Source organism: Mycteria americana, chromosome 14 (genome assembly GCF_035582795.1).
Source record: "Mycteria americana isolate JAX WOST 10 ecotype Jacksonville Zoo and Gardens chromosome 14, USCA_MyAme_1.0, whole genome shotgun sequence".
Taxonomy (NCBI): domain Eukaryota; kingdom Metazoa; phylum Chordata; class Aves; order Ciconiiformes; family Ciconiidae; genus Mycteria; species Mycteria americana.
Window position 1 is genome coordinate 5,282,162 of NC_134378.1, and position 25,834 is coordinate 5,307,995.

The 25,834-nt window shown below is 44.7% G+C and overlaps 3 protein-coding genes across 5 annotated transcripts in view; all 3 read right to left on the reverse strand.

Annotated features, from left to right (window-relative positions):
- The window catches only part of SLC32A1 (solute carrier family 32 member 1), a 37,841-nt gene extending 30,060 nt beyond the window's left edge, over positions 1-7,781 (reverse strand). The window contains exon 1 of the mRNA XM_075517073.1: positions 7,745-7,781. The gene's annotated coding sequence lies outside the window, so the exon portion shown is untranslated. The remainder of the gene's footprint in view (positions 1-7,744) is intronic.
- The window catches only part of IFT52 (intraflagellar transport 52), a 231,549-nt gene that overhangs the window by 66,177 nt on the left and 139,538 nt on the right, over positions 1-25,834 (reverse strand). The gene's annotated exons all lie outside the window — the stretch shown is intronic.
- The window catches only part of ARHGAP40 (Rho GTPase activating protein 40), a 44,380-nt gene continuing 34,824 nt past the window's right edge, over positions 16,279-25,834 (reverse strand). For all 3 annotated transcript variants that reach the window (XM_075517101.1, XM_075517103.1, XM_075517102.1), the window contains 7 exons: positions 25,661-25,820; positions 24,830-24,912; positions 23,536-23,742; positions 23,142-23,282; positions 21,273-21,433; positions 20,220-20,275; positions 16,279-18,981 (listed from right to left, as the gene is read on the reverse strand). In XM_075517101.1, coding sequence (XP_075373216.1) covers positions 18,875-18,981; positions 20,220-20,275; positions 21,273-21,433; positions 23,142-23,282; positions 23,536-23,742; positions 24,830-24,912; positions 25,661-25,820 — 915 coding nt within the window. In that variant the 3' untranslated portion in view covers positions 16,279-18,874. The remainder of the gene's footprint in view (positions 18,982-20,219; positions 20,276-21,272; positions 21,434-23,141; positions 23,283-23,535; positions 23,743-24,829; positions 24,913-25,660; positions 25,821-25,834) is intronic.

Below are 25,834 nucleotides of genomic sequence, written 5' to 3' on the forward strand. Positions count from 1 at the left end.
TTCAGGACACCTGGAAGGATCAGGTAGAGAAACCACTACCTTCACCATCAGACGTGAGACCAGAAAATGGGGTACGCAGCACGTATGCAGGGACAAGAAAAACACAGCGTGCTGCAGAGGCGAGGTCTGCCGGTGTCACCATGAAGAAAAATTAACTACAATAGACTTCATAGAAGATGACTGTCCCTATAAAAACCTTTGTCATATTTAAGCACTGTTCCTGCTGATAAAATGAGCAATGCTTTTGCTTACGCCTGGTTTCCCTCCCTGTGTCACTGGACACAGAGCCCTGCAGGCTCAGCAGCTCAGTTGGGTCTGCCAGATGGTCCATACGGATGGTCCTACACTGCAGTTATAATGCAGTTTACTGTGCTGCAACTTCATTTTCTTTTCATATGAAAAGCCATAGAAAGTAAGGCTTCTCAGGACCAGCCAAGTCTGCGATGTTATTCAGTTACGGGTTCCCCCTCAGCCCGTCAGCACACCCAAGCAGACCTAAGGTGCTCGCAGCAATATTCCTTCAGGTTGCACGAGTATAAATTTCAAAGCAGGTGAACTTACGTAACGGAAGTTAAATTTTCTCAATTCCCTTACGAAGCAATCAGCCAGCACTCACAGCCATGTCACGAGTCAACTCTGTGCTCTGTACACACACGAGAAACACAAGTCTTGTTCCTCTGCAGTGACATAAATCTGAAAAGACATCTAATAATTCCCAGTTCCCACTCACCAGGTACTAGGTGCAGAGAGACAAACCGCTTCTTCCTGGGATAAGTCAGTAAAAGTGTACAATGCCACCCATTTTTTGGCAGCCCGAAGTTGGTCGGGTTATGGATAACTTGTTACCAGGGTGTGTCAGATCAGGTTTACACAGATTGACTAAAATCTATCACTCCTCACAGCAAACAGGGACAGTGAGGTTATGCTGTCAATAGGTTTTGCCTATGAAAAACTGGAATCTAACAAGCAATGTAACAGCTCAGGTTAGATCCCCCTGCCTCAGGCTAGGAGTCAAATCTTCTCTTGGCTAAGAGAGCCTTGCCATTTAACCTTTGTCTGATCTCACACGCGACTGGCTCTTAAAAAATTACAGCCGAAAAGTTGTGAAAAAAGGAAGGGAGAGTTACTGTACCTTTGACCTTGTTTGCTCACATTAGATACCAAGACACAGAAGGGTGGAGGCTGGGGTCTGGCAGAGCCAGGCTAAACCTCACCGTGGGCACACGCTGGTTTTCATCAGCCACAAAGGCACGTTGGGAAATTCAGAGGAACCAGTCGTACAAGACCCATAGAACAAAGCAGATGTCATTGCCTCGTCCTCACTATGGAGGTGGACATCACCCGACCGCAGGTCTCTGACCACGCTGGACCAGCGCTGCATCGCCCACCAGTGCCCGGAGCCTTTACAGCCCAACACCACAGGCCGTACCTTCTGACTTCAAATCATTTTTCCTCCTTTAAAGACAGTAAAAACTGCACAGAACTTAGAGCTGGAGGTTTACCCTGCACATATTACCTGATTTTTGAGTAAAATCACGGAAACGCCAAACACGTGCTTAGGTTCATCAGCCAAACTTTCCCTAGACACCTCCAGTCCCCAGGACCCCAAGTCCTCTTCTGTCCCCACGCTCCTGCAGAAACACTTGCTATTCCTGCCACGTTTTGGCACAGTGATGACAACTGTGATATTAATGTCGCAGGCAAAGGCACCCAGAGCAGAGGAAGAAATAGGAGTGGCGACAGGAATACTGAAAGAAAAGCTGGGTTTTGATTGTGCGGGTTTTTAACTAAATAATCCAAGGAACATCAAGGTCAATAGAGGCTTGAAGGGGTGCACTTAGCACAGGTTGGATACTCCAGTTCAAAATACCTGTCTGGGTGATGGACCAAATTACAATTTGGCCTATCCTCCTGCAGAAGACGTAGTTCTCGCTACAGTATCTTTACTCTCGTCCTTTGCTGAGGAATTACACTTTGTCTTACCAGACCCTCGACCCCTGCAGAGGTACTGACAGAGCTCTGCGGGGCACCCGCAGAACCAGGTCACCAAATAAGTACTCGGCGCTAATGGGGAGGGTGACCCAGAGGTGACACCAAGCAGCCAACCACCAGCCTGGAGCTCCAAAGGAAGAGGATGCGCAGCCCGTTCCTTAAAGCGGTGACAAAGCCAGGGTGGAAGCAGTGCTACACCTCCCAGCGCCAGGGTACAAATGCTGCTGGTGTTACTGGTGCCAGAGAGAGAGCTGACCTTGATGTTTGAAGGCTGAGTGGATAACTGTGTGCCCCTTAACTCAAATTTGAGTAGCTCTGTGCTTAAAAATAAGGCTCAGCTAAATGTCAACATAGCAACTCAATGAGCATATTAAATTGTGCTTCAATTTTTAAGCTTAGGGAAATTGCAGACAGTAAAGGATGCTCCCCCGCCCCTCCCCAATAAGATGAGAAAGAAAGAAAGAAGAGGGGACAGTGCAGATACTGTTGATGTTTCTGGGAGATCTGCGGGCTCGAGGCTGATTAGCGGTTGGCAGTGTCCTTTCTGTGTCAGGAGGAGATAAGCCGGGAGCAGAACACTGCAGGCAGCTGATAGCAGCAATTCCCAGATCATGAGGATGTGGAGCAGGAAAGATTTCCCGGAGAAAATTACTTGTGATGCTGAACGGTTCTGAAATTTGTGAAAAGTGCCTTGAGCCTACTAAATAAAAACATGTCACTGAAATCTTCTTCTCATCCCTATGGAAAACAATTTTGTTTTAAACAGAAAGCAGTATCTCCCAAATTCAAGCCCAGGTACGTTTCAAATGTAATTAAGTTTGCCAAATAACAACTCCTCAGCCATCACTTACAACCCTAACTACTTAAAAACACGCAAATTTGTTCTTGAAAACATCATAAATCTTGCACCACGTCCCCATACATTACCGTTATCAATAAAGGGACACAGACTTCATTAAAACGAGAACAAAAAAATCAGTTTTAAAACAAAGCAGTCACTCATGAACTGTCTGGAGGTTTCCATGGGAGTGTAGCTGACTGCAAGGACCTATACATATTTGATTTTTTTAGCCTCTTTAGAAAAAAAGCTTTAGTGTGAAGTTTTAAAGTAGAATTAAGCAGTTTATTTGTATACCCACACCCTTGTACAGGGGTGCAGAGTATATGCTGGTGGTTTCCAGATGACTGTGAAGAGGCCTCTATCACTTTTTGAGTTTCTTTCCAAGGGTGTTGTACACGTTACTGTATTTTATTACAGGCCAGAAGGTTTAATCAAATCTGATGTCCCTTTATACACACACACCTACTGCTCAAGAGATCTTACGATATGCACAGACCAAAATACACCATAGGAATATTATTATCCTATTCAATACATGGTATCAGAGATGCTGAGAGGGCCAGGGATGTGTTCGAAGTTGTAGTGATGTTTATAATCAAACAAAACGAAGTCCAACCCTCGCAACTCATCAGCCTCATCCCATTCATCCAACACATGGCTCTCCTCCCCTTGCTCTGCTCACCAGTGCTGCTGGAGGAGGATCTCATGGGTCCGAGCTATGCCTTCCTTTCTTCCCCTTCCTTTCACTCGCTATTTCTGAGCTTTTCAAGGAAAGCAACGATTCAGATAATTCAAGTCCTAGCCCCACAGAGTGCTTTGGAGCGGAGGCACCAGCTCAACGCCACAGACTTGGGAGACACAGGTAACTCGGGAAGGGGGCTGATCAGCACCAGGGATGTCGCTGCTCTCCTCCATCAAACAAGCTCATCTCCTGTTCACCACCGACAAAAGGACAAAGAAGGAGCCGTACCAGCTCCTCGGTCATGCAAAGTGCTACAAACCTTCAGTTATCAAGGAAAACAAAGAGACAGAGAGTTTGCAAGCCTCAAGCAGGACCATCTCCCCCAGCCAGCTGGGCAGCGGAGGGGCTCTGCATTTCAGACAGAGCATCAGGCCCACTTCTGTCTAATAGCCCTATAATTTAGATATCAAGCCCAGGCCAATGAGGGCTCAGCAGCCACAATCACCGCGTTTTTAGCCATCCAACCTAGCACAGAAACCCTTCTGTAATCCCCTTTTCCTAGCACATTATCTTTAATCATAGGGATAATAGAGATTCAATTTGAGCCCTCAGCTGCATTTTCTTCCTTATTATTCACAGTGCTGTATTTTCCTCAGCAATAAACAATTTTCCCCCATTCCATTTTGCATTGATCTGCCTCAAAGTTCAAAGAGAGTCTTTTAAGGTTTTTATAGCTCTGCGTGGAAGCTCCTGGCCAGTAATGAAGACAGAAACTCAGGGCTTTTACCCAGAAAACTGAATTGCACAAAGCAACTGCCAGGAGAGCACCCGCTTTCTTTGTTCTCCTTCAGATAACACCCCTGGAAATTTGACAATTATTTGCAGCCATTTGCCAACACCACTGTCGTCCAAGAGCCCAAATCCCCCCACCAAGCGCTGCTGCAGGGTGTGCCCTGGCTGGTCAGCCTCATGCTCAGTCTACCCCACTCCCAGCAGAGTGTCCACATAAATAATATTATTGCCAGAGGTCTGTGCTTCACCTCTGTCCTCCGGCACCTTCTCCAGTACTTTCTGAACAAGCAACCTCTTTAAGCAATATCAGTAGTCTCAACTGTTTAAAAGGAAAGTTGCCAAAACATGAAATTAATCCAGGCTGTGTAAATACACAGTTTCCCCTTAATTGACTCTTTAAATGCACCTGTGTCAATGCAGGCACCCCAGCGATGTATCAGCTTGCAAGACTGAAAGGTCTATTCCCCCCTAGAGGCATCTGGGCTAACATTTCATAAATTACAATCATGTTTTCCTTTTCTGTTAATATTTTCATTCCAAAGGTCATTTACAACACACACACACACTCACAAAACAGGGGAAGGTGACGGAAGCTGCTCGATTCCCAGCCTTGGGAATCACAGTCACTCCATTAACGATGCAAGTCTACAGTCTTACTACAAAGATGTATCTATCTACGGCCAGCGCACTCACCTAGACAACGCTCTGTTCTTTAGCTCTGCATGCGTGTGAACATCCAGGCTGTGGGAGCAGGTGTGAGCCACTTCTCCACATGTACATTTGGCTACTGAAGGTATTTTATCTTTTCTGAAGCTGGGTGCTTGAGTTGGGCACCTTCATCCTACGCTAAGGCAACCAACCTTCAGTCACCAGCCTTGGACGAGGAGCAGCTGCAGCCAGCCTCGCTCAGGAGGCTCACCCCCATGATCTCTCTTCTTCCCTGGGGAGCGGAAAAGACCAGGCTATGCAGCAGCCATGGATCAGAACCAAAAGAGGGACCCCAAAGGTGACCGGGGTACTGAGCCTGCTCTATTGCCCCAGTGTGAACTGGGGGTCTCTGGCAAGGGATGCTCGATCCCAGTAAGCCAGCCATTGCCTGAGCAGCGTTTAGGCGAAGAGAACGTTGTTCATACACGCAGATCTGAAAGCCTTAGATGAATGGTTAGTTCACTTTCTGAAATATCTAAGGAACATAACATTTTCTCTTACTATTATATTAGCCTGAGAATGTTTGTGCGCCCCATCCTAGAGGGTGTCAGAAGCTTAATATTAATTAAATAGCAGATTTAAGGTTATTGCTCATAATCACAGCTGTGATCTGAATTATTGCTTGATGATATTCCACTTTTGCCCGCTTGCTGCTTTTGATTGATTATTTGCATTTGCTGGTTTATGATGTGCATGTATTGCTTCGAACAGAGGCATCGTTTTTGATTCCAACTGCATTACATTCTCTGGTCAGATGATGGATTGGACTTTCGAGCATACCATAAACACCAGCCCATTCTTGCCAGCATGATATGTATCTATATTCCATATTCACTCTTCAGTGTATCCTGTATTCAATCATCCTTACATTCATTTCTCCTGATATTATTATTATTAGCCTTGGGGAACTTGTTTTATAGGCTATTTAGTTTGAATTAGGCATGTATGTCAGTCATTTCTTGTTTCTAAGAGAACACAGATGATAAATGATAGGATTTACACCTAGACTCAGCTTTGGACTAGTTTCCATCTTTACCTATATCTAACTATTATTACTATTAGTAAAACAACCGCTAGATTCTTTGTCAAAAGCTTCCATGTGCACATTTTCACAGGCTTTTTAGTAGATCCATTAGGCACAATTGGAAATTGCTTTTTCTTTCTACCAACTTTCTTGTTTAATCGGATATGGTCTCAAGAGAAAAAGGTCTGCCATTTTTTCTCCTGTAGGGCTCACTGCCACTTCCCAAAAACAAATTCAAGGATTGATCAAGGTATTGATTATATTTCAACCATGTTTCGTCTTCATTTTAAGCTGTCTATACTTTGAGACTTACTGAAATTTTAATTTTTTTTTTTTCATTATACACTTGGTCGTCTATAGAAACCAGTGAACGTGTAGACACTTACTCTGGATAATGAGAACAAATTAGGGTACTGTTAGGGTAAACTGATACGCAGAGTCAAACGACCACATGTGCAAGTTATAATGAAATATTCAGACGTATAATCAGATGTTCCCACACGCTCCTCTTGAAGCAGCTTGTTAAGATTTTAATGCTTTATCCCCTTCCCACAAGTTTTGTAGCAAAGCACACCACAGATGACACGATGCTCCAATTGTGCATTCCCCATCAGCCCTGTACTTTCGCCTCCCGCAAATGACTCATGGAAACGCCTCTGGGGATTTCTTGAGTAACCGGCGTCCTTTGCGACAGAGGGGAGCACGCTATTGCCTGCTGCTCCGCACCCCATCGGAGCAGGGGTGAATCACCGTTTCCTATTTTTGGCTTGAAATCCACAGATCCCTCTAACACCACTGAGAACGGTCACGTTGCAGATGGGGAACGTCGCTCCTCTGCTCTTTCCCTGGTCACTACACAAACTCGGTGACTTCTCTTTACCGTGATTCATATAAAGTTTTTCAGGTGTTATCCATGGGTTTTTTGTGTCTTTTTGCTTCAAGCTTCCAACTCATACTGAAGTCGCAACGATGCATTTACAAAACACCCAGTGTCTGGAGGCATTTGCTGTAACATGACAGCCCTTTGACTTAAGCAGTGCAAGCCGGCGCGGTTGTGTCACATACCATCGGACAAAGCCATACATTAGTCAGCCGCAGATCTCCAGGAATAGAAGTGAGCAGCCTAATGCACAGAAGCGGATTATGAAACTATTTTGTCACATCTGCACTGGAAGATTAAAAGCTGTGAAATGATTAGCATCATGGAAATGGGTTCTCTAGCGAGGTGAAGGTTGGAAACAGCTGGGACGCCACCACCAGAGCTGAACACTGTAAAACTGGCAGACTATCTGCTTTCTCTATTATTTTTACAGACGCTGCCAGCTACCTGACCAGAGATTAAGGCAGGGAAGCCTTAAATCAGGTACAATTTTTCAGACAGAAGTTTTCCTCAGGCCTCAGTATGCAGTAGACGGGATATTTGGGAAGGAAAGGCAGACAAAGAAATCTCATCCCTCCAAATCTGGTTAGAAAGCAAAGCATGTGTGAGCCAAGACATGAACAGAAAAGAAAAACATCAGCACCCACCGCCAGAAGCTACGCCTGAAAATATTACAAACAATTTAGATGACAATTCTTGCTCTCAACAACTCTGTAAGTAGAATATCTAAGCAAAATGAATCCCCACTCACTGGCAGAATGCCTTTAAATAAAAGGAATTAAAAAAGAAGCCAAGAAGCAGTCAGCAAGGCACGCTCCCGGTCACCTGATGTAACAGCGGGCATCCCTTCGTGGCACGCTGCGATGCAACCCTTGGACTACGCTGGGGACTCAGTCACTGCCCCTGCAGCCAAATTCATCAAGCGATGACTCAGAGATGGCTTTGAGAGCAGAGACATCCTCGCGGATAGGACTGCAGGAGGACGAGGCATAACGCATTCTTTCCATTTAATCCTTGCCAGTGCAAGCAGGCTACAGGACGCAATTTATTATGGTAGCTTTAGAGAAAACCCTTTAGCCACCAGATAAGCAATGTTTGTCCCTGTGTGTTGCATCTGCATCCTGCTGTAGGTAGTCACACCTGCATATGCCCATAGCCGAGATGGTGCGGGCAGAACAGGAGGAATCGTGTGCGCTGAGCAGAAGCGGCGGAGGGGATGTGAGTCCAAGATGAATTTTGTTTCTGTCTCATTAGCCTGCCAGCTGGAGCACTCTGATGGTAGAGATACTTGCCAAGGGTCCTGATTCATCAGGTTATAGAGATCATGGGCCTTAGGACAGGGGGGAGGAAGGCAGCAGGCATGAAGATATTTTTATGCCTGACCTTTCTCAGAAGGTCAGGAGTTCTTTAAAGATCCAGGTCTTGATCTCAGGAACAGCCTTACTGAAACGCTACAGCACCGAGAGAGAACATTTTTAGGTACTCGTGCTCAGGGTAATGGCACACCAAGTGTCACAGACAGATCACTGTCCAGTATAAAATTCATCATTTGTGATAACATAGATTAAAGTCATGAACAGGCAGCGATGGACCTAACTAGAATTTCTCATTAGCTCTTACAGACGTATTTTTGGATTTGCTCGTGCCGCTACCCACACAACCGCTGGAGACCGTGCCACCCATGGCTCCAGTGTCACCCCGACCACCACCGAAGCCCCCGTTTCAAATAAGAACCCCTGCATGTCAGCTCATCAGCAGGCAAAAGACCCCAAGATTTTGGTGCAGCTCCTTCTGCCAAGCTGGAGAAGGGGAAAGGTAGTGCAGGAAGCCTGTTCAGAAACAGTACGTCTACCCAGGACCTGCAGCCTGCACTTGTGAGCTTTATTTAAAGTACACAGATACGTAAAACACATCATGAATTCCCAGGGATTCACAGTGTGAGCTTCTAATAAGTGAGCACTCAGGAAGATTATGAAAAAGTTAGGACTCTTAAATAAACAGTCATGCTGGGCACCTGATTTACAAGTTTACTGTTCAACCAAAATAAAAGCAGAGCCAGCTCACCTCCCTGGCCAGCCACAGCGAAACCGCCCAGCTGGGTTCATAATGAATGGCAGGAGCACCCTACCTGCTCAATTACTCACAGAAGTTATCCAGATTTAAGACAGATATGTCTTAAATATTAGTGAGATAGATAACACTTTAATCAAGCTTAGTATTTTGATTAGCAAGGAACAATCCACAGCACTTCACACTCCACAGAGAAGAGAAGGGAGTATCCTCCTACCAAGGAGTAATCTGAAAGGAAGCTTCACCAACAGAAGCCAGTTTCCCAATCCCTGTATATTAATGACAATCTGGCTATTCCAACTTTTTGAAGCTTATTTACATTTTCAACCTGCTACCCTGAACATGGTAGATGCAGAAGAAGAGACCTTCCTGAGCTGGAGAGCCCAACGTTTCCATTAGTGGAGCAGGACACAAAGCAAATCAATTCAGCCTGGTTCTTCAGCACGCTCCATGCTTCAAAGGGGGATAATAAAACTTAACACCACCAACATCCCTGCTTGAATATCCATAGAGGGAAGCAGGAGACGGGTGAATGTTGTTACACATTCCAGTTGACCTGCTTAGTGTCCCACGTGGTTTGTAAAAGGTGTTTTCAACAAATAGTATTAACTCACTTTGTTTCCGACAAGATACTGATTTCCAATATTTTTAACAAGTCCTTTGAAACACACAGTGATGTGTGTATTTATTGCTTGAATAGGTCTGAGGTCTCAGGTGCAAAAGACTGCCTGGGGCTACACGCCTCTCTCCACCACGAACTTGATTAAAGGGAAAAAGCAGACCGATACGCAGAAGAGCAATTTTACTGTTACAAGAAAGAAAACTGGATGAGAGAGGAGCAGAATTTTCTGCCTTTTGCCATATACATTTCCAAATGTTCACTTGCTGCCAATAGTTCAGCAAGAAAATATTGATTATAAGAAGATTCGGTTTCTAAAATGAGCCTTTAATTTGGCAGACCTAAAAGCCACATTATTCTCTGCACTCCTGACTGAACTTGCCTGTGTTCTTTTCTTTGAAATGAGCTCTCTTCCATGCAAAATCTGCCGCGCTGCCTTATTTATTATTGACCCGTCACAGTTTGGAAACAGAGTTTAAAATAAATGAGCCTGACTGCCATGGCTGTAGAGTTATTAAATTGCCTGGCATTGAGGAAATTGCTTTTCATAAACACCCTGAGCTCCTATGGTTTTTTCTTAAAGTGTTTAATACAGTGAGAGTCCGAGTTAATCTGAATCAGTCTGCAAACTGAATTGCTAATGAGAAGGGAAGATGTATTATTGTTCAATATTGAAAGACTGAAGTTAGGGGACAGAGCAAAGGAAGGAGTTTCACAACATACAAATAATACTGTTCCTACTTGCTGTCACTTGATGCACTAGCTAAGCAGTGAAAGAAAATGCCTCCATTTTCCCCGTAGGTGAGACCGCATAGAGGATGTTCCTTTCGGGTCCCCTCCATCATGGATCCCAAATCTCACTGCCAACACCAGCACCCTTCTGCTGTTATCTGCACAGCCTGGCAATACAGATGTTATAGCTGAACAAAAAATAAGACAGCGATTTCCACGTTACTGTACAGAGCTGCAGAAGCACAATAAGTATTCTGTAGTTGTTTGTTCCCTATTTAGTGTCTTCGCCCGGTAGCGCTCCGGCATGCCCTTTCCGTGCTGGCACTCTCCTAGGCACCCAGCGAAGGGTGTACAAGGGTAGGTGCTCCAGTCCATGCAGGTTTGTTTGGAAAGCCAGACACATTGTCCAGATGAACGGCGCGCGGACAGCGTGCTTCTCTGTACCCAGTCAGACGGAGGACACCGGATGCAGTCAGATTCATTAGGGATACCCACACGATGTCTTAAGCAGCCCAGTTCCTCTTTCAGGATGGAGCTGCCTCTACCCCACCACTGTTACTACACAACATGTACCAAAGCTGACGTTTGAAAAAGCTCTTTGTGCCCCCCCGTATGAAACAGCTAGAGCTGCAGAAGGACAGGGAGACGGGGGGCTACCCTGTCCTACCTGCACATTTGGCAATCCCGCTCCTCAGTGCTGGGACTCGTTTCTTATTTGTGCCACGTAATCATGCTACGCTTCAAAACAACCCTGGACAGTCTCCACTTACCTAGATCTCACCATCTAGGATTCCAGGCAAGAAGTGGGTTGGTGAATCTATTTCCTATCCATACATCCACCTCACATCCAATGCTCCTTAACAGCCTCACAGGCACTGCAGGTTTGAAGGGGCTCTGAAGCCTGACCACTTCTCCAGCCTGGCACGGAGACGCAGTAGCAGAACCACCCCCCTTCTGCACTTTGCTCTCGAAACAGGGCTCGGAGGGAAGGGGGAACACAGTCGCCCTTCTCACCCGTAATAATCAACGTGATACCAAGGAGGGCTCCCTGGAGATGCCTTTACATCAGCTCTGAAAGGAGCAATGAAATTTCCAGTCCTCATCACATTTTGAGCCCCAGCAGGATGAAGGGATGAAAAACAGCACCTGAAAACACAAACAAAACCTAGATCATCCCAGCTTCATTTAACTGGTGAGTCTGCACCTACACAATACTAAAATGAGGCCAACACCGCCTGCCATCTCTTTACGAGATGTAAAACCTAAGTGAATCCTTCGTCAGTAATGAATTCCTGTTTGCAATGCCTCTAAATTGAAGAAAATGAGTATTTCTTTTTCCTCTCGGAAAAGCCGCGCGGTACCCCAATCGGGGTTGCTACGCAACCACCTCCTGCACATGGCTGATAACACTCACGGCATTATTTCCCCGCCTGACTGCGCCGTCAGAACAAAGCCCGGCTAATGAAGCTTTCAAATGCTCTTGGCTCTGCCTTTGACAGTTCAACATGGGTTTTCCTTGCATGTATGTGACAGTTACAGCAGCGGCTCGACGTCCCCTCCAGCCAGGGATGTCTCTGGAGCCGGACGGAGGAAGTGCCCGATGGAGAGCGACGGGCAGGACCGGAGAAGAGCGGCAAAACGCCCAAAAGATGCAACCAGCCTCCAAAATGGAAGGCAGCCTCACACGCCACAGAACAAGGTGGCAATGACGAGGCCCTCTGAAACATCGAGCCGTCGGCACTACAGACCAAGCCAGACATCCTCCAGTGCCCATTTATCCATCGGACGTAATACCCGTATCACACCACAGCTGCTGCCTGCTGCCGGTATGGGTACAGCAAGGATAAACCTCCCCACCGGCACATGCGAAAAGGGACGGGACGAAGATGACTCTCCAGGTTAAGCGGTTCCAGTTCTTTGAAGCACTTACAGATTTATTTTTTTTAACAATCTGTTGAAATAAATTTGACCATGATTTTCTTACACAGCCTGTGTAAGCAAACCCCTCTTCTCCTAGACGAATAGGCGTAGCAAGAGCCACCATCGCTGGCAAGAAGCACCAGCTTCCCCCGTAGACATCTTCACCCTCCTGTACGAGCACCCAGCTGACGCTGAAGCAGTCCCATTTTGTAACTGGGGCAGTCTCTCCCTCCGTCACTGCCAGATCTGCCCTTCATGGAGTCGATCACAGGGACAGACCCATTTCTCAGAGAAGGCACTTGGTTACCCTCCCCATTTTTGTACTGACGGCCAGAGCTGGTTTCTTCTTCTATACAGATCTACCCTTTACCAGTTCATTTCACAGGACAGCAGAATACAGTGAAATGGAGAGCATCTCCCTGGCCCTCCAGTCTGTCTACTGTAATGGGATCACTGTAAACACACGTGCAGACGCCACACAATCCTGGAATGACAGAGCAGCGAGGATGGGCTGACAACGCACGCGACGTGAGCTTGCCAGAGTGCACAGACGTACCTCAAAAGCTTGAACAGGGACAAATTCCTGTAGCCAAATGCTTTCTAGAAGTGTTGGTTTTCGTTAGGAAACTACCGTGATCTAAGTCAAGGCACGAATTCAAAGCCCAGTGACCATTCTGCACCCCGTGCTACTTCAACACACTCAGGACGTGCTAGATGCAGCCTGAGAGGTGCCAGCGTAAGGAGGGTGACTGTCCAGAAATCCAAGGCAAAACTGCAGCTGCAGAACAGTTATTTAAATTCCTTTCCTACGTGAGCAACTGCTAGCAGGTACCGATCACGTGGCAGAAGAGCTGGGGACAAGTTCTTCCCACGCCAGAGAGCCGGGAGGATTGTCCAGGGCCAGAAGCACACATACCCTCGGACAGCAAAGCAGCGTGAAGAGCAGCAGCTGGGGGAGAGGGAGCAGGCAACATCTGCCAACCGTAAGACAACTTGAAGGGATTGATCTTGCTCTCAAAGACACAAGTTCTGCAAACAACCCGCAAAGAGTCACAAGAGAGCACAGCAGGCAGGGAATCCAACCCACCCCTGCTCGAGCTCTGGGTTACAACAAAACAACCCACCTGGCTATTCACCCGCCCTGACTCTGCCTCGCTGGGCTGGGCTGAAGAAAGCACAGCGCGAGTGCTTTTTGTTGGAGACAAAATTATCTGACAAGAGACAATTATGTGACATTACCGTTAAAAGCAGCGTGTGGGGAAAAAAGCTTTAAGCCTGCGTATCCTGAGGTCTGCAAACCCCTTCCTCTACCTTTGGTCTAAATAGGTCTCATTTAGCCCATTTGTTCCGTCCCAGCCAGGCAAAGTGAAAGTAGGGTTGATCGATTTGTTAATTACAGTAATTTTATCTTAAATACAGACAGCTGAGTGTTCATCAAGACACAAATTCGCCTGTTACTGAGAGACCTCCCCCCTGCTAAATAATTAGGGATAATAAGTGGCTCATAATAAATGCAACCCACAACAACACGCTCTGAGAGCGCAGCACAGAATCAGGAGGGTTATTAGGGAACCCCCAGGTCTATTTCTCCTTTTGAAGAAAACAATGCAATATCTTTAATTGTCTCTCTTTAAACCCTGAGACAGCTCTGCTGGTTTGTTATAAGTAAAAGGCAATTATTCCACTTTCTGACTGCCTCTTATGTCCAGAGAAGACTTACTACAGAGTCATCAGCACAGATAAGAGCAACTTTCTCCGCCTTCGCTGACTAGGCACATACAAAGAGCTGAGACAGGAGGTAACACAGGTGGGTTACGTACAACCATGCTTCTCAGGACTTCTAAAACTCCGGGTAAGGCTCAAAAGATTCAGTGTCCACACAAGTCATCCATGCACGGCTTGGAGCATCCATCCACACGTGTGGACTGACATGAAGTACGTTCAGTACTGAGGGCTCGCCTCACCCTCTTGGCACAGAAAGGGCAGGCTAGCAAGAGTTGAAGGCAAGGGAAACCAGCCTTTGGTTTTCAGCCAGCCAAGGATGGGGAACCACTGAAGCAGGTTTCTACCACAGCCTGCCCAGAGCGAGGTTCGGGATGAGCGAGGACAGCAGAGCTCGGGAGCACCTGCATCTCTTCCAAACCCTGCAAAACAAACAAAAAACCAAACAATCCACACAGGTACACCTACACCTTCCCTTTCTGTTGGCTTTCTTCCTCTTTTCCTCCTTTATCCCCTAGTTAATTACGCCTTCAACTTCACCAGCCAGCCAAGGAGGGACAGCTAAGAGGGTCAGATAGGTGAAAACATCACCTCTTCAAGTCCCCTTCCAATGACTAAGGACAAAAGGGATTTCCTCCCCCCACCTCCATTCTTTAGACCAGCCCTTGGATAGAGCTAGAAAACAGAACTTAGTGTGGGGAGAAAAGTTGCAACCCCTTGAGCCCAGTGGATCCTGCCGGGCCCAGGTGCTGGGGAGAAGCACCATGGTGGGTGAGGTCACCTGCCTTCCCCTGGACCGTGAGGAACGGGGAAGGGACAGCAGCTTTGCGCTGGCTTCGAGAAAGTGTTTGTCAGCACACACACAAAAAAAAAAAATCATACAAGCCCAAGTTTGTAGGGAGTAGAGACGGCTGGGGAAGACCACAGGAACTGATCCTGCCACAGCCATTTCCTAGTTGGTAAGTCAGGGCAGCTGCGCATTTTCTTTTCTAGTAACTTAAAATATTGAACTATGGCCTCTTATTCCCCCCGCCAAGGTGAAGACATATGCAGCCCTCATGTGCCATCAAGACCAGAAAGGATTTGGAGAGAACTTTAAAATGTCATTCTTTAGAATGCAAAAACACAGACATCATTTGTCTTGCTTTCAACACTGGGGCGTGCACTAGGGGAAAGAAATAGATTTAATCAAATGCAACTGTGTTTTGTTTACATCCGTATTTGCCATCATTTACTTACTTTGCTCCAGGAAGGGTACTTAGTTGTTTTCCTGCAGCGTTTCCCTCCAAGGCTTGAAGCTTCATTTGTTCCTGTGAAGACCCTGTATTTCTGCAAATATTATTTTCCCTGAAGCAAAATTTTTTTTTTTAGTATGTGGTATTTCAGTTCCACTTCATCCACAAATACGTTTAACCAGCATTTGCAAGATTCTTTTATGCTATGTCCTGTTATCTCGGCACACCCGACTTTAAGTTGCATACAGAATAAATACCGGGCTTTTGTTCTGAGCAGGGGAGAGAGCTGTGTAATGATCAATCAAATAATGCCCTTGGGGATGGGAGAGATTAGCACTTTGATACTACTGAAGATGAATGGGTGAAATGAGTTTGATAAGCTGGTGTTTTCCTCAGATAATTGCTCTGAAAGCTTTCTAAAGCCGCTTGGATCCTCCTCCCTTTCCTTTTGTTTCTGGATAGGATAGCAAGTCCTGCTTTTCCATCAGTAATACTGGACAGAGTGCTGCTGTTACTGTTTTTAAACAAATAGCAGTGGATTTATGCCACATTTCATCACTGCCTATTGAACACTAAATATCAGTCATAATTTAACCAGAGATTCAGACTGGATTCCTATTATTCTTGGCCAACTTGGCGAGTCCTGCCAGCAAGCACGTCACCGAGCACAGCTCAACTGAGAAGGTGGGAAGGGGACTTCTTATGGGACATGGCCACCCTTCCTCAAGCTTAAATCTCTAACAGCTCTTCTTCCTTCAGAGGTCACAAATCCTTGGTGCTCACAAACAGACCTTCAGCCCCCCGTCAACCTTTCTCTGGGCTTTCTATAGCCAACACTGACCTCCTCTTCCTCCTCCTGGATCATTCCTTTGCAGCTGCCCCACAGGATCATCTGAAGAGGAACTTCTCCTGAAGCTGTAACATGGAACTCTTGTCAAGCTCACTTAGACCCCAGGTACGTCCCTCTTCAGGCACGAGGCAAATCCTGCTGGCATTCGCAGCCGTGGTGCCATTTACCGTGCTAACTTATTCTCAGCCACTAATGAAACTGGAGCCAAGAGATTTTACTATATTTTTATTGTTTCATTGAATAAATGAATTTTAAATACAGAATTAAAAATTTGTAAAAAAAGTTATTAAAAGCCAGCATTCAGAAGTAGGTTGCACATCAGTGACTGAAAAATTCATACTTACTTTTTGGTACAAAGATAGGAAAGAAAAGTAAAAAAGCATATCCATCATCTGGAAAGAGATGATTTTTTAACATTTCCTTTCATATTTGAGAACTGATATTTGTCTCATGAGAATCTCCCACCAACCTTATTTTTCACAGCACTGATTCACATTATTTTGTGTTCAAAAAACCTCATTCATTTGTTGTTTACAGAAGCAGTGATGTAGCATTTCCCCCTCATATGTATGGAAGCCAGTATGTTTAATAAAACATCCGGTATACGAGCGGTGGAAAAAAATGCAGCGTTATGCGATTTGCAGGAATGCAATTTAGATTACAAAGCACCTCTGAGCAGGAACAGGTTCTTCTGTCTCTCCCACCGATACCTTTGTGAGTTAGGTTTTTCTTACATCTCTGGCATTTGCTCTTTGCTAAGCTCCATCACTGCAACAAAGATTTCCAGAAGTGAGGAGTGAATAGGTACCTTTGATTTTTAATGCCCAATTTTAAAGCAGCTTGATCTTTCAAGAGACACACAGCACCCATCCTCAAGGATAAGAATCAGGTCCTTTCAGGCACAGTTTAAGCCCTATAAAAACAGCGGTACCTCAGGAAGTCTTGACATTGGGGCTCTAGGTTAGGGTTGGGGAGGTGGTTTTTCTGCAAGTTTCTATTATGGGTTCTTAAAAAGACAGCTATGAAGATGATCCCACCAGTCAGTGCATCTGCATAATCTCAACCAAAAAAAAAAAAAGTAGACAGACTCTCTAAGATATGCATCATTTCAAGACATCAGCACCACTCATACAGTATTCACAACAGGTCAGAAAGAATATGGACTATGGCTCACCTGTTCCTCACAGATCTTAACCACCAGGAGAATTTAACCACACAGACAGACAAACCACAGAATGAAGTGCCCTTACAATAGAAACTAGGACTTTGAGATAATGAATAGGGATAGCTACACATCTGCTGGGGGGGAGGGGGGGTGTGGAATACAAAACAGAGGAGGGAAAGTTCAGATGGCAATGGAAACAAATCCAGTTAAACAAAAGAAATAATACTGGAGATTGTCACTATAGTGCAGCTAAGACTTGGCAAATGAAATACTTTGAGTATACACTTGCAGGGCAGCCCTGCTTCTGCCACATGAATAAATATCCAACAGCGTTTAAAAACAGTATATAAAAAAAGATGTCAGGATTTTCAGAAACGGTGCGTTCCATCCCTGTAACTGCATAGTAGGCTCCCTCATGTGAGGTATTTCAGCATCACCACAAAGGAAAACAATACTTCTGCACTCCTCTTCCACAAGCATCGTCTAATTCGAGCTGAGGTCGTACGACGATGACACAGTGATGCGAGGTGCAAGCGTTCTGCTCCACCCGCACCTCCCAGACCCCAGTGATCACACCGTGCTGTGCAGGATGCAAACGTGCAGTCAGAGCAGTAAAGGCTCAATTCAGTACCCACTGTGCGACCACATACAGGCACGGACCTCCTATTTCAGCCACTGCACATCCTGGGGGCTTTCTGGTTTGGATTTTTTTGTTGTTTTTGCTTTTTTTTTTTTAAACAGACATGTTCACACAAAGTCTTCCAAAAAGAAGTTTAGTTCATGTGGCCAGGTCAGATTACTAACCTCAAATTAACTTCAGAATATTTCCTTGGTTCTCCATTGATATATAGGTTGTCCAGCAAAATAAATGCACGTTTTACTATCATCAATGGCGACCTGTACTTCTGGTTTTGCATTACCAGCGGAGCTGTATGGGACAGGCATTTCTCCTATCAAACTGTACATTTGCAAGGCTGCTGCCCATCCCATACTTTTTTCTAAGGAAAGTTATTTTCTTGTGTTACATATATGTATTTAACCGTAGTCATTAAATACAGGATGTTGGCTTCACATCCCATCTGGCCTTTTTGGAAGCATGCTTTTTCATTCTTCAAAGAAAACAACAGCATCTTCTTAGAGAAAGCCAGGATCACTTCTTCTTCTGGTGATGTGCAACAGTCAGCAGTGGATCTTACCAAAGGGATGTCATTAGTACCGCTGCAGCATTTGACTGTCTCTCCTCCAAAATGCGGATGTGATCGAAAGAAAGAGCAAATCCAGAAGAAACAGATGTCTTCTACCATCTTCAAGAAGATGTTTCTCCTCTTACACCCCATCTTTGCTGCACAATCACTGTAGCTTTGTTTGCAGGGTTTGTTTTGGGAGGGCTATTTTGCTTAAGAATAATCATACCCCCTGCAAATTCTGCTACATAATGATAATTGCTACTGTTATCAACACCCCGTTAGCATGTAGGCTTGTGTACTCTCACAGCCAGCTGCCATGGAAGTAGTAAATAAAGCTGTTTTTCCTTCAAAGAGACAAGCATTGTCCAGTCTGTGACTATACCAGGAACATCTCTATAGCTTTTCCATGCCTTCCAAAAACTTCCACCAAATGCTTTGTTTTGCTCATGCTTTCCTTAGAACACCCGAGGATAAGATGGGTTTTGCTTAATTATCCACTCAGCATGGGGATTGATGTGGTACAAGTCTAAGAGGTAAGTGTCTGGGTCCAGGCAATGTTCACCTACCAAAACAAGAGGTTCAGAAAAAAAGCATTTCTTATATCCTTAGTCCTATAGTTGCTAGTTTGGGGTTTTTTTTCCCCCTGAAAACTGGTATTTGTTTACATTAATTTCAGTATCATAACCATTCAGAAGTGTTCCCACAAATCTGGAAAAGTTCTAGTTATTTATGTTAAAATGAATGTATGTTTCTTAAAACTATACTAAGCCCAAGCTTTGACCTTTGTGGAAAGGTACTCTAACTTTAATACCCAATAACTTTAGCACTTGAAAACCATCATCAAATATGTTAGTGATCAAATCCAGAGACTGAATTGTTTCCAATGACAGAGCTTTTCTTCTATAGATGCTACTAAAAGAAATACTAAGAGGCAGCCAAAGCACTCCAGTAACCAACAGTCTCCAGAAGCAGCTGTAATAGGGCATAAAAATTCCTTTCCGTTTTCAGACACCCCCAATCTGCTGCTGCAATCATATTATTTAAGTCTCCTCTCCACCTGATGACATTACCCTATTGACAAGTGGAAATCGGTGACTAACGAACATCAGCAACTTGTTTAACTATATGGTTTGAGAAACTTCCCCCCAAGTTAGTACGGGTTCTTTTGTCAGAAGGTTGATGAAGGCAGACAGAATTCACACCTAGAGCTGGCCATCATTAGCACAGATGCCATGTGCCACCATACCACACTTAATTAAAGCCCAGATAAGCAGCACACAATTAAAAGCCTCTAGTGGCATAGGATGAAGTTGCCCTTTACTTAGATGAACGTAGTTTATGGTTTTAAGTTCTACACTTAATTCCAAACACGAACCTTTATCATTGAGGGAAGAGGGAGTTTAACATGGTACGTTTAACAGAATGGGATGTTTGTTTGTTTTTAAGATGGACAAAGTTGTGCATGGCTCTGTCCTCAAGACTTTTGGACTCTTGAGTTTCCACCTTTCTTGACAGGCAGCTTCTGAATAAGATCCATTAGTGTTAAGTATTTTTGGAAGTCCAGGCTTCAACCTTCCCACATACTTGCACTATAAAGGCTTTGCAGTGATGGTTGGAAGACACATGAGCTCTGACAGGTGCTCTTTGCTGTGGGTGAGGTTAACCCACACTTGTTCATTTGTCTTTTAACTTTTGGAGCCCCCTCCAAATCTCCTCCTTTTTTAAAATCCCTCCTAAGATAAGCTAAGCATATAAAACTGGATCTCAGAATGCTTATTTGCAGTTACTACCCAGACTTACCAATATTGCCTCCCACTTCATACAGGAGGAAGTTTGTGCACTCCATTGAGTTGTTACTGCAGAAAGAAAAACACACTGAAGTTAACAAAGCTCTGCGAAAGGCAAGTTATGTAGTTTAGTAATGTTTCTTCCCAAAAACTGCTTATGGTTCAGAAGCCAGCAATGGTAAAGAAAGCTACAGGCCATGGTACAGGGACTTTGCTGATCCTCCTGAACAGTGCAGCTGTTGAAAAGGATACCCAAAATTGGAAAAAAGAAAACAAGGCAGATATTCCTTGCTGGTAGCGAGAAGCACACTATATGCAAACACTAACTTTTTAATAGGAAGACAACAGGCGTAAATACGAAAGTTCATTGGCCACATTCCTCTAGAACTGATGGCCTGTTCAAGAGAAGCTCATCTGCAGGAAGACTTCAGCAGCTGTAGTAGCTTGTGAGCAAGATACTAGTTCCCAGTGACCCGTACTCATCCAACTTCCCATCCACCCTCCTTGCCTAGACATCTCCTGCCCAGGGACACAGTCAGGAGATGCACTAACACTTTACCTACTAAAGACAGTCTGCAGGCATGGTGACAGAGGGGGGAAGGAATTCTTTTGTTGATTTTTCAGGTTATTTCAGCAATTCACCACGGGAAGGAATTGCAAAGCTTACTTTAGGAAGCCCCTACATTAACATATGCATGTTGGAAATACTACTCCAGGCAAGTAATTTGCACAGGTGATGTTTTTCTCCAGGAGAGCGAGAGAGGATTTGTTTTGCAGGGTCAATGTTCTTTCCCTCCCCTCCAGCAAGGCTGCTGAAGTTCACATACCATCCAGCAAACCAGAGGGGACTACCCGACTCCTGAGCACAGTGATGGAATCACTCACTTGAACTAACATTTGCTTGCCCGATCCAACACACTATTTCCAAAACTTAGAATAGAGGACAGAGAACAGTCTCTTAACAGCTCACTGTGCCACCACACCAGCTCTGTCGGAAGACACAAAACAGCAACTAGACTACCTGGTACATTTTTTTTTTTTTTAAAGCAGAGAAAAAGCCATTTACCACTTGAGGAGGTTGACAGTGTTAACAATATTCCAGCCATTCTGGCACAAGTTCTTTTGAAACTGCCTCAAGACATCAGCAACTCTGGTTGCATTGTTCAAATGCACCTCTAGCGAATCCTTCAGGAGAAGCGAAGCATGGACTTTCACAGTCTTGGAAGGCTGAACAAGGCAGGCAAAAAGAAGAAAGTGCTTAAAGAAAGAATTTGTTTTCAGCTAAAACACCAAGTTTCAAAATAGATTGGAGAGTGCGAAGAAATAAACCTATCCAGCCAGCTGTTCAGAGAATTTAGGTTTGTTTCGTATCCCACACATAGTACAGACTGGAAGCTTGCAGAAGGATCAAGGTGAGCATTATAAACAAATCATCTGTGCTTCGGTGGTGTGGCTGGGGAGAAAAGCACCGCTCTCCATCAGCGAGCGCTGGTGCTCTCTGCTGTTCAAATACAGCACCGGCACTAGAAGCGACACAAGCTTTGATGAAAATAGGATTTGTCAGAATAAATTTTGACAAATTGTTTTGCCCAAGTCTGATAGACTTCTCTGGAATTAATCTAAACTACTGGAAAAGGAGCTTAGACAGTTGAATTGCAGACTACTGAATTTCAGAAAGGTAGTTTCAAAAAAGGAAATGCTGAGACATCACAGAGCAGAGTTCGAGTGCTATTTTCTCAAGGTTGTTTTCATCAACTCCTTCATCAAGTAACTTCTCAGAACTTTCGCGGAGAACGTTGAACTGTTCTAATGGGGTCTGATCTGCAGCAAGTTAGTTTTGCTATCCCAAATCTTTTGCAAAAACAGCGCTGAACACCGAGACCATCAGGAAGTAGCATTAGCACTGTTCTAAGCACTGGGTCATCTGTTTGATTGCCTAAATAGTAGTTGCCCTCTGAAATGAGAGCACCTTCAACAGTGACATGCAGCCTTAACAAGCCAAATTTTAGGCAGACATCATCTCAGCATCCCAACTCATATAGAAAGGGGGGGGGGGGATGCACTGGCTTGCGAGAACACAAATTCTTCTTCAGTTCTGCAGATTTAAGCTTTCAATGTATTATTTCTACCTGCAGGCTCCATCTAGCTCATGTCCTTAGAGCATCCCAGCTGCACCACCACTTCTACGCAATACTTAAAATCCAGCACTGCACGATGTAACGTAGCTGCCACAGACCTACGCTTATTCAACTAACAGCGGCAACCAAAAAAAAAAACAGAATGACTCCAAGGATCTTTTCCCAACTCGAATACACAGATAGATCTGATGGTAACACCTGTTTAAAAAAATCTCAGTCTGCACCAACACAAGAAGGAGTAGAGCCATTTCATTTATCAGGGAAATATTGCTCCTTTTAAGTGGCAAGAACCTCATCCTCAGACCCTCCCATACAGATCTGCAGCACTATGGAGCAAAAAGAAAACGAAATACAAAAATGTACTTTTACACTACTGTAATAGCCTTAATTTTTGCTTTAAGTTCATGAAAATAAGTCTGCCTTTATCATGGCAGACACATCTGTCCAAACACATGGGGCATCTAGAGCCATGTGAATTCTGCTCTTCACATGAGGTAGAGACCAGCATTTCTGCTTCTGGTCTCTTCCCCCTTTCTCCTGCAACAATGCAGCATCTTAACCAAGTCTTTTGTAGCCTGAAATTTATTTAATACACTTGCTGTTGGGATCAGTGTTCAGCACAACCTGACCGAAAGGGTCTGGGAAGCTGTTTCTTATGGTTCTGCAGATTTTTCTGACTCTTGCTCTGTGAAGAGCATCATGCCTCACAGTTTCCCAAGTTCTCATGAGAGCACTTACAATGAGAAAGTATTTGGCACTGTTATGAAAGGGCCCAGTTTTTCCAAGTCCTAACTCACCTCTGCCTTGTTCTTTTCCACCTTGTCTTTATCAGCATGAATCTTCCGCAACAAATTTTTAATTCTCTTGTCACAAAACTGGTACCTTTTGCTGTTGCTCTCATTCAGCTTTCTCACTTGAGCTACCAGAAAAGAGGAGACCTGGGAAGGGAAGAGGAAGACGACAGGAATTAAATCAAGCAGAGATGAGGATGCCATTTAAGAACCTAAACATCACTTTATGAAGCTCCTTAGACAAAATATCCATATACCTTGAAAACTTGAACTCAGTCAGAGGTTTTGCCTACAGACATGTAACTCCTCTGAAATTTCCAGGACTATCCCCTCCCCTATTCCAATTCTAGGCAGTCCAAGACACTGCTAAACCATACCGCGAGACACCTGCACAACTTACTGTCCAGAGCAAATCCTGGTAATGGATCATCATCCGCACAACGTCAGCCGCCCCCTCTGCCAGCTGCTTCTCCTTCCCTTCGGGGATCTTGTTTGGCAGTCCCTTGTGCATGAAGAGGTTTGGGGCCATGACCGTGGAAACGTTCCAGAGGTTCATCTTGTTGTTGTTTTCCCTGGCAACCACTTTGCTGAGAAATTCAAGTAGAGCCTAAAGAGAGGGGAAGAGACTTCAGACGTCCATTACTCATAGTCCTCAAGAAACTACTGTGGCAATTGCTGGAGAGATCATTGAATTAGCATTTTTTTCCTCGATATCCATGAGCAAATCCTATTTCTCCAGTCAGGAAGTTCAGTGACCAATTTCTAATACTAGGATAGCCACAAATAACCGTACCAAGCAGAGAGATAATTTGTCCAGCATTTACGAATCAGGAGAGACAGCCTGTGTGGGAAGTAGATGAGCTCTTACTCCTTGGCAGGTGGCAATTTACAATGTCCATTTGTAAAAGTTACAGAATCCAAAGATGATGCCCCCTTCAAAGCTATTCCCAGATGTGCAAAAATAAACCCTTTTGAATCATCTCTTCTGCCTCACGCCTCCAAAGCCATGACGCATAACAGATCATCTAAGTCGGCCCTGCCTTTATTACCTGGAAGCTGAACTACTCGGGAGGAAAAAAAAAGAGCAGCAGCAGCAACAACCACTACAGTTCCTATAAAGCACAGAAAGGCAGAGGTTGCGCACTGCCTGCAAAGCTGATCCCATCAGCATTTATTCTTTCAAAAAGTAGCAGGTGAAAGGATTTGAAATGCCTTATGATCAGAAAAGGGTAGGAAGTTATAAGCTTAATAGCTTCTTTTATGTTTGGTTGTTTTTTTTTTTTTTTAATTGAAACTACCCTTCATAGGTGATTACAATACCACAAACCATGAATCAAAAGACTGAATTTCTTTCCTTATACCTTAGCATGCCCACAGACAATGTAAGACCTAAACATCTTTCACTCCATAGTGAAGTGCTTTAACACACCGAAGAGGAAGAGCACGTTTCTAAACAGGATGCTCCAAGACCACATGGATTCCTAATGCTCTTAAGTTTGTACCCAAAAGACAGACAGTTCACTGCACAGTGTTGAGGTTTGCCCGCTCCCCCCATCGTGGGTTTCCATTCTCGAGTCAGTGAAACAAAACCAAATAGCACGATGCGTGTTATTTACAAAAGCTGATAGAGTTCCTTGAATAAAAACCTGGAAAGAGATCATGTTTTTCCAGTTAAATCCAGAACAGGTAGTTACCTTTAGAGTGTTTCTGTTGGGCTCTGGCAGAATCAGGATCAGAAGGTTTAGAGCTTGCAATCGTTGCTTCAGGTCTGGAATATCTAGAGAGGGAGAGCGACAACAGGACAAAGGATTCAGGCTCCTGACGCTGTTCTTTGAGCATGGGAATCCCCCAAGGAATAAGGCCATTACTTATTGTAGTGTTTGTCATCTAGGGTTTGAGACCTCGTTTTACAGAAGTAAATCCAGCTCATACAGTCCTTATGAAGTGAACTACCTGCGTTTTAGAAGACTGGCTGATTGTTTCAGAGTACACAGTCTACCAGCAAGTCTGATGCCCTTGAAGGGCATCAAAAGACCCCATTACTCCCCATTTCTTGTACAAAAAGAGTTGTGCATTTAAACAGTTAGCTTAATACATTCAAGCCATCTATTGAGGCACAAACCTCAAAATAAGGCGCTTACAGAACATTGCATTACCTGCAGACAAGCCAAGACTGGGCACCCTGACCAGCTGCCACAGCTCAGCCCGCGTGTCATTATTTATCAATTTGTCCTAATCCATGGTAGCAACTTTGCAGCCTCAAATGACACAACATAATTTAAGACTCCAGGACAGTGTTGCTACACAAAGATGTATGCAACCAAGCACCAGTGACTATGACTCTGAGGCTGACACGTAATAGCACACAGAGCACCCAGCACAGTGAGTTTGGCTATAGTTCGTATCATGCTCTGTATTCCCCATCAAACCCACAGGCTCCCAACAGGACAGCCCTGACCAGCAGAGCTCTGCAAGAAAAGCACAAACCAGCAAACTGATGCTAAACAGCCAAAGCAGGGACTCACTTTGTACAGCAGCAAAAGCAGGGAGGTACTCTGCGGTCAGCAGTGGGGCCGGCAGCTCTCTTATGAATCTTTTCAGTAGTCCAGATACATCATTCTGGTGGACTTCATCCCAGCGGAAAAGGCCAGTATAGAAATCCCTTTCCAGCTTCTGTTCCAGACTCTAAAAAAAGATGG